The 9,180-nt window shown below is 31.3% G+C and overlaps 1 protein-coding gene across 1 annotated transcript; it reads left to right on the forward strand.

Annotated features, from left to right (window-relative positions):
* Positions 1-304: 304 nt before the first annotated feature.
* On the forward strand, positions 305-2,364 carry LOC113366447. The gene is made up of 6 exons (XM_026608050.1): positions 305-318; positions 840-1,010; positions 1,188-1,368; positions 1,476-1,725; positions 1,772-1,960; positions 2,168-2,364. The coding sequence occupies exons 1-6, from the start codon at positions 305-307 to the stop codon at positions 2,362-2,364; spliced, it is 1,002 nt and encodes a 333-aa protein (XP_026463835.1).
* The last annotated feature ends 6,816 nt before the right edge of the window (positions 2,365-9,180 follow it).

Consider the following 9,180-nt stretch of genomic DNA (forward strand, 5'->3'; position numbering starts at 1 on the left):
TACATCCATCTACGTGATGCTATTATTGCCGATGGTAATGCAAACAATGTGGGTAAAATGACAATTTTGCCGGCTACCTACATTGGAAGCCCGCGCCACATGCACGAATACGCACAAGACGCATTGACATACGTTAGAAAATATGGTCGCCCTGATCTATTCATTACATTCACATGTAACCCGCAATAGATAGAAATTAAGAAAGAATTGATACACGACCAAACACCAGGATATAGACATGATATTACTGGCAGAGTTTTTAAACAAAAATTGAAATCTTTGTTGAATTTCATAATAAAGCATCATGTATATGGCCAAGTACGTTGCTGGATGTACTCTGTTGAGTGGCAAAAGCGTGGTCTTCCACATGCGCACATCTTAGTCTAGTTAATTGACAAAATGAGGCCAGAAGATATTGATTCAGTCATATCAGCAGAGATTCCTAATAAAAATGTTGATCCAAATTTGCGTGCAATAATTACTAAACATATGATACATACTCTGTCAAGTCAATAAAATATATATGCAAATATATTAACAAAGGTAGTGACATGGTCATGTTCGCTGTTGCTAACATGTAACTAACAAGTAGAAGTTTCTGAGTATCAGATGAGTCGCTACGTAAGTAGCAATAAAGCAATTTGGAGAATTTTTTTTTTTCCCAATATATAAAAGACACCCATCTGTAGTCCATTTGGCAGTCCATTTAGAAAATGGACAAAGAGTATATTTTAACCCCGTTAATGCTGTTGATAGAGCGGCGCATCCACCTCCAACAACATTAACAAGTTTCTTTTCAATATAGTACATCCAAATAATGATGAATGTTATTACCTTAGGTTATTGCTGGTTAATGTTCCTGGATCGACATCATTTCAACAATTGAAAACAGTTGATGGACATCTTTGTGCGACTTACCGTAAAGCATGTCACATGTTGCAGTTGCTCAAAAACGATTCGCATTGGGATAATACGCTCAAGGATGCTATATATCCTCATTTTCGCATCAAGTGCGTACATTGTTTGCGATTATAATTTAACATGTTTTCCCTCAAATCCAAAAGATTTGTGGATCAAATACAGAGATGACATGTCTGAGGATATTTTACATAGTACGCGTTGTCAAACATTCAATCCAGCACTACAAATTACTGCAGAAATTTATAATAAATCTTTAATGATGATAGAGGATATATGTGTTTATTGATGCCGAATAAAATATTATCATGTTTGGGCCTGACAGCACCAAACCGTTGTGTACAAGATGCATTTCACCACGAGTTAAGAAGAGAGCAACAGTATGATATTAAAACATTGACCGAAATAGTTCGCACAACTGTTCCAAAGTTGAATGATCATCAAAGGATTGTATTATATATGGTTATATAAGGATTATATATGGTGATTTGATACAAGCTGTGAACAATTCCTGAAAAACATTCCTGTTATCATTGCTATTGGCAAAGATCAGATAGCAAAATAACGTAGCTCTAGCATTGGCATTATTAGGAATAGCAGCAACATTGTTAGAAGATGGACACACGGCACATTCAGCATTGAAGTTACCTCTTAATATGCAAATCAATGAAACGCCAGTTTGCAACATCAGAAAAACTAGCGCCATGGCCAAGATACTTCAGACACGCAAATTGATTATCTGGGACAAATGTACAATGGCCCACAAGAGATCACTGGAAGCACTGGACAAAACATTGAAAGATTTACGTGACAATCAAATATTTTTTTGGTGGGGCAATGATTTTGTTGTCAGGTAATTTTCGCCAAACTCTTCCAGTTATACCACGATCAACTGTTGCTGACGAACTAAACGCATGCCTAAAATCTTCAAATTTGTGGCGCCATGTTAAGAAACTCCAGTTAACAACGAACATGCGAGTGGTTTTGCAACAAGGTGAAACAGCGAAAGTGTTTTCAAAGCAGTTACTAAATATTGGAAATGGTAATGTCGCAGTTGATGCCTCGAACGTGTTAATAATATTTCCCGCAGATTTTTGCAGCTTCACAAACATATAGGAGGAGCTTATTCAATACGCATTGAAATATAAACGAACAATTTCACGATCTCAATTGGTTGAGCGAACGAGCAATATTGGCGGGAAAAACAAAGATGATGATTTCAATGCAACAATACATAGTTTACTTCCAGGGGAATGCTTTACTTATAAATCTGTAGACACCGCTACAAATCAGGATGACATACTCAACTATCCTACAGAATTTCTAAATTCATTAGAATTGCCTGGGCTGCCGCCACATAATTTACAATTGAAAGTAAGATCAGTTGTCATCATGCTACGTAATTTAAATCAGCCCATACTATGCAATGATACAAGATTGTTATAAAAAAGCTAATGAATGATGTAATTGTGGCAAAAATCATTAAAGAAAAATACAGGGAGAAGATGTATTGATCCCGCAAATTCCTATGATCCCAACGGATTTACCATTTGATTTCAGACGTTTATAATTTTGAATACGCTTCGCTTTTGCAATGAGCATCAATAAATCGCAAGGATAGTCGCTGCAGGTTTGCGGTATCAACTTAGAATTTCCATGTTGCGCACACGGCCAATTATACGTCGCGTATTCGCGCGTCGGGAAACCATCATTCATATTCATTTACGCACCGCAAAAAAAGACCAAAAATATTGTCTACAAAAAGCTTTATATTGATTCCAAAACATTCGATTCATAAGATGTATGAAAGATGTATAAATATTTTATATATGAAATATAAAAAAATAGGTATTTTTTAGGATTAAATATAGTATATCTGAAATCTTCGCATTGATTCTATTCATAACCAAACGTGTTAATTATTTCATATACAAGATTTAATTAAATTTTATTAATGATTACACAGGTCAACAAAGAAAATGGTGCAAACGATTTTAATGCTGTTTTTAAGTATATTTGGGGCGCTGATTTCAAAAATGACATTGGTTTTTTTCTATGAGCTTTAGTTTTCAAGATACGATATATATGATATATTTTACGATATTAGGTGCGCAACTAAGTTCTCGCTGTTTTTTCGATGAAATGTAACTTTATTATAAAAAAAATGCATCAATTGAGTTCGATACAGTTCTCCAGTGATGGTTTCACTCAGTTTCAACAGCTCATAACAAATAACACCGACCTGGTTCCACCATATGTAGAGCATAACCTTCGCAGTAAATATTCGGCCAAACCGAGATTTTCTCGTCTTTGGAATGCTGTAATGTATTCATTTTTTATCACCTGTCACGATGTGATGAAAAACCTCTTCTTTTCTCGCCGCTGGAGCAGTTGTTTACAGGCGAAAAAACGACGCTCGACGTCTCTTGGCTTCAACTCACAAGAAACCGAAGTTTCTTGCTTCTAAATCATCCCCGGCGCATGCTATAGCTTGGAAATGGTTTGATGGGTAACTCCTAATTCTAAAGCAAGATCTTCTTGAGTTTGGCACGAATCCTCTTCGAACAAGGCCTTCAATTTAGCGTTTTTGAAGGTTTTGGCCTTCTTTCACGAGGGTGGTCGTCAACATCAAAATCACCATTTTTGAAGCGACAAAACCCTTCACGACATGTTGTTTCGCTCAGAGCAACATTTCCGTAGGTCTCAATGCACTTGAGTTCCCGTTTTTTTTTTGAATGAAAGACAAAAATCAACACTCCTAGCAAATCACGATTGTTTGGCATAAAATTGGACATATTCACTTAACCAGAAGTATATAATGCAAAAACAAAATGTGTCACAGCAGTTTGTTTACTTACTCTAAGCTTGCTTCAAGACGTTTTGGATTTGTCAAAATCGACCAACCCTTACTGATAGAGCCATATACTGACAAACATCGAGAACTTAGTTGCGCACCTATATAAGGAACAAAAGTACAAAAGAGTAATACAATTCCGAATGTTATTTTAATGAGATAAGACTACTCGTACATACAAACTTACAAGACCCATTCGGCCTTAGTTGGAACATTAGTGGACACTGTGAAAAGTTCTTTTTCGTGACGACCTCGAATGGACCTGGTTTCGGCAACTTCTGTGTATCTCAAAAACTAGAGCTGATACAAAAAATGGTTTGCAGATTTGAAATCAGCACGAAAAATACTATAGAATCAGCTCTAACATTTGAGGCACCAAAAAAAAAACTTTTTTTGTTGGCCTGTGTTATTTATGTGATACGAAGTTCACCGGGTCAGCTAGTATATTAAATATATTATATATATATATATATATATATATATTTATATATATATATATATATATATATATATATATATATATATATATATATATATATATATATTCTATGGGGTTTTATAGTGTGTACTGTTAAAGGTTTGTTTTTTTATTTAAATCAAATAGTTTTATGAATGCCATTTCCACAAAAATTAATATTAATCGTATTTCATCTAGAATGAACTTGGTTCAAGAGATTTCAAAACATCATGCAAAAATTCATGATGGTTTTTTTTACCGCAGATACTATACATTAGTTCTTTTTGAATTTGTTATACTGTTTAAAAGATTGCAATTTCCAATACGTATATCTTATGGTATAAAACACAAAGGCAAAGACAATCGGTGAATTTTTGTGTGATAAATTTGAAAAATCAATGTTTTAGTCGTGAATAAATAAAAAAATATTTGTTTATACATCTACATCTACAAGGATGACTAAAAATATTGTATAACCTCTGCCATTAAAATAAATAGACTTATTGGAAATAAGTTTTTTTTATAAATAGTAGTGCATAATTTTATTATACAATTTTATTGAACATATTTCAATATTTGTTTGTTTGATATATGTTAATTGTTTTACGTGGCTGATTTGAATTTCACAGTATAATTAAAGAGTTAAGTGTAGGATCTGAGACACATTTAAGCTCATACTACCGAATCGGTTTAAAAAAACGAAAAACTGTTCGAAAGATATTAGTTGGAAATAATACTGATTAGTTTTAGGTAAAAATTTACCGAGCATTTTTCTTGTAATTAACTGTCAAAAAAAATTAAGCCAATTTTTATGAAACTTTTTTTATCAATATATATCATGGTTTTATAGAACTTACTGAAATATAACGGCATTACGACAAGTAGTTTAATTTTAAAAATTCATCAAAGTTTGAGAAAATGAGTAGTTTTTTTGACGTTTGTTAAAATTAAAATTAGATGACGTTACTGTGGTTGTTGAACATGTCTGGCAATATGATACTAGTAGACAGAGTGAGACAATTGCCAAATACATTGATACTTACATACATGTTACATTACATCACACAAACATGTAAGTATTTACTTAGAGTTTCTCTAAACTTCCAAAAGTGTTATAAAAATATATAAATCAATAAAAAGATATCTCTATCTTTATAAAAATGTATTAAAATATATGATTATCAAAACTACAAAATGTCATGACATCAATATTTGTTTCTCACAACTGTCTACTAGATTCCCATAATGTCTAAGATATATCTTCAGCATGTTAGAATAAAGCTGCGTTGCTTTAATATTCTTTAATCTCTATAAAAACGCAGATAGTTATTAAACAACGCATAAAGAAATACTTATTTCATAATTTGACTTATCATGTGATTGTGTTTGAAAAACTTCATGCAATTAAAATTAACATATATTCATTGACTGCTAGTTTTTTTTTACTTTTTTGGTCGCCATCTTAGAACAGCTGTAATATCTGTTTTACCTATAAAAATATTTTCCATTTTAATAACTTCAAAGATTTATAGAAGCTACGAATAATTGAAAAATTATTTCAATATACTTACTTTCTTACACGGCACAAATGTTTCATTTATTTTATTATTATCATTATTATTATTTACATAGGATAGGGTACAATTTTCTTTCACGCTTTGACGTGTATGTGACGAACGCATACAATTAAATATCACTCGCATGACCAATTGACAAACAGTTCGGGCGTAACGAGCTTCCGTTGCATTTTCACAGATTTATTCCCTAGTCGCGCCTAAAAAGTTTTACTTCAATAATTTTTCTTACACTTTATTTTTAGCAATCAAAATGTACATTATTTCTATAAGCTGAACTAATAACTAGTATAGGTATTGTGATTAAGATAAGTTCCAGTGAAATTATCTCATTATGTGATAAGGACGTGATACCTTGTGATCAGGTTCTCATCAGCTTCGTTCTCAGCCTAGGTCATAAGAAATTGTTTGCTAACTTGGATATGGTCGCTTCCTAATTTACTCAGATCGTTCGGGATCACCATTCGAATTTGATAAACTTAATTGAAATTGACTTGAGATCTTCTAGCCATTTTTTTTAAGTTTTCTAGTTGGGATGTTCTGTACAATATGTTGCATGTTAGAATTATTATGTTGATAACTTTTTGAGTGTTACCTATTTCTGAGCTTATTTATAATTTCGCATACATGTCGATTTTCAGGTCATTATGAATAATTTTGTTGTTTACATATCATGATGTATTAACGATGGATCATAGTATCTCATTTTGTGTTTTTTGCATCATGTTAATAGTAGAGGCGCTTACACACCCCCACTGTTGTATACTGCAAGTTCAAATAAAAATACCGGTCTTATAAATCAGTAATTTTTTGCGACACTTTGGACGTTAGTTCCCTATGTGCGAAGGCATGGAAGGGGAACTCAAATTGACGTTGAAATTGAAGCTCAAAATGACCACTACGGGATGCTACTATAACCGAAATAGTGAACAAATGAGCGTAAAATATTATTTCATTTCAAATATAAATAACTTAAATAAAAATGAAACACCGAAGTGCATTGTAAAAGCAACAGTATGAAAAGCGAGTGTAAATTCTATAAATTTTTACAGCCAAATGGAAATTAAATCAACGTTAACATTGGATAGCTGCTGTTTAGAAGGATAGACTAAGTATCATAACCTTATTGTTATGGGAGTATTATAAATTGTTGTAAAATTGTTATGTTTAGGAAAAAGAAAATTTTGAAGTCAATAAATTGTTATATTTTCAAAATTTAATGATTAAAAGCAAAAAAAGAATATTTTGCAAATAGTTTAATATTAATGCTGAAATATTAAAAACTACAAATTTATTATATTAAATTAACTACATATAATTTAATTACATAAAATTATAGATTGATTTTAATTGAATGATTAAAAGAAAAATAAAAGTTATCACAGGGCAATTGTTTTTATTTTGCAAACAGTTTAATTAATACAATGCTGAAATAATGAAAAATATATATTCTGAAGCATTGATGAATCATTGTGGGTCCCAAGCCGTATGATAGTATTTGTAGTGACCTTTTCATTGGATGCAAAAAATCAGAAGAAGTGTTGACTCCTATCCACTTTTCAACACTCTTGCCTTCAATTTACAAGACTCGAAAAGTTAATGTAGTTTTTTTCCCTTGGTCATAATTTAGGTCTGCAATTTTATGTGATGGGTGATGGACTCAAATCATGTCTATTTTATTTATTCTATTGATAAAATATTTTTATCATTATGTATTATAATTTTTATTAAGAACTATTCCAAGGTTATGACATAAGTCTTCACACCGTCTTAAATCTTACATTGGTTCAGAGAAGTCATCAAATTTATTGTCTCTAACACCTATTTTGAATTTAACGGATCATTTAATTACCTAATTTTAGGCACTCCAATGTAGAAATTTTCTTGCAAATATATTTAATAAATCTTCTATTTCCGATATGTAGACGATATTATTACTTGTATTCCGGAAGAATACATTAGCATTGTTACTGATAATTTTAACAATTTTAATAAAAAACTACAGTTCACTGTGGAATTGAAGAATATGAATTTGATTAGCTTTTTAGACATCAGGCTAATACGTACAAATGACCACCGACTCATTACTAACTAGTACCAGAAACCAACTAGCTCTAAACGATACATAAATTACCACTCATACTACCCTCTTAAAATAAAAATAGCAACAATAATAAATTTAACAGACCACGCCATACTACTATCTGATAAAAATTTCTGGGACACCAACATTGACCTGGTAATAAGCACACTAAAAAATATTTCTTACCCTACAAACGTAATTAACTCAGTCAAAAATAACAGACGCAAGTACATTTTCAACAAACAAAACGACCTCACCGACCATGAAAGCCGTTTAGCCTTGGACTCATATACTGGTGTCATTTGCCTACCGCCTGCAAGATTTATATTTTTCGTGGAAAAAGATCATTTTACAATGTGGCTTTTTGTAGGTACGTAACTGCGATACAACCATTAGTTCAATTTTTACACAAATTAAATTTAAGTTTAATTCTGACCGCCACAGAAACTTGGTATATCAGATTAATTGCTCTAATTGCAAACTTTTTTATATCGGAGAAACTAGCAAAAACCTGAGTAAACGTCTTCATCCACATAAAAATAACTAAAAAAATCCTAAGTAATTTAAGACAATGTTAACTGATCATATTAAATTAAACCATAATATAGATTTTTTCAACCCTAAAACTTATATTTTGAAGAGAAAGTAATTAAAAAAGATTCACTGAGGGGTTGTTTTGCAATTGCATAACGACACAGTCATAAACAAGCGTTTTGACAATACGGCCTTGAACAAAACAAACACATAGTTTCTTAATAACGTGTCAAAATTTCTTAAAAAATGACAAGATCCCATCGCTTTTTAAATTTTGCGTAAAATTTGAACACATGCTAAAAACAGCTTTAAGAAAAAATGTGAAATTTCTATCTTAAACTTCGAACAGTAAATACATAGTTTCGACAACTATGTTTGTTTAGTTATCATGTTTATTTGTGTGTTTTACCATCTGTGATGTTAAAAAATATATATTTTATCAATGTGCACATACTCATACCATGGATTAATAATGGTTTCATATGTTATATTAGGATACAAAATTGTGTTTTTTATTATTATTATTGAAATTGATTAGATTATATTTCTTACATATTTTTTATTTAGTTTTCATTTTTATTGTTAAATTGATTACCACTGAATGGAGGCTAAGATGCTAGCCGAAACGTATGGATTTTAAATAAATAAATTTCTAAGAACTCTCATACTATTTTGATTGATGTAACGCCCGACTTTTTAACTCAAATTAAACATATCATATTAACATCAAATTCAAGACTATTCAATATATATATATATA

The sequence above is a fragment of the Ctenocephalides felis genome, unplaced genomic scaffold, assembly GCF_003426905.1.
Source record: "Ctenocephalides felis isolate EL2017-DRISC unplaced genomic scaffold, ASM342690v1 CF-g0.4_SCAFFOLD_00591, whole genome shotgun sequence".
NCBI classification, from domain to species: Eukaryota; Metazoa; Arthropoda; class Insecta; order Siphonaptera; family Pulicidae; genus Ctenocephalides; species Ctenocephalides felis.

Excerpts from the sequence above, each read along its gene's own strand:
- LOC113366447 (XM_026608050.1), top strand. Across the intron at positions 1,011-1,187 it reads TATCCTCATTTTCGCATCAA|AGGATATATGTGTTTATTGA; the intron begins GTGCGTACATTG and ends TAATGATGATAG. Across the intron at positions 1,369-1,475 it reads TGAATGATCATCAAAGGATT|CAAAATAACGTAGCTCTAGC; the intron begins GTATTATATATG and ends AAGATCAGATAG.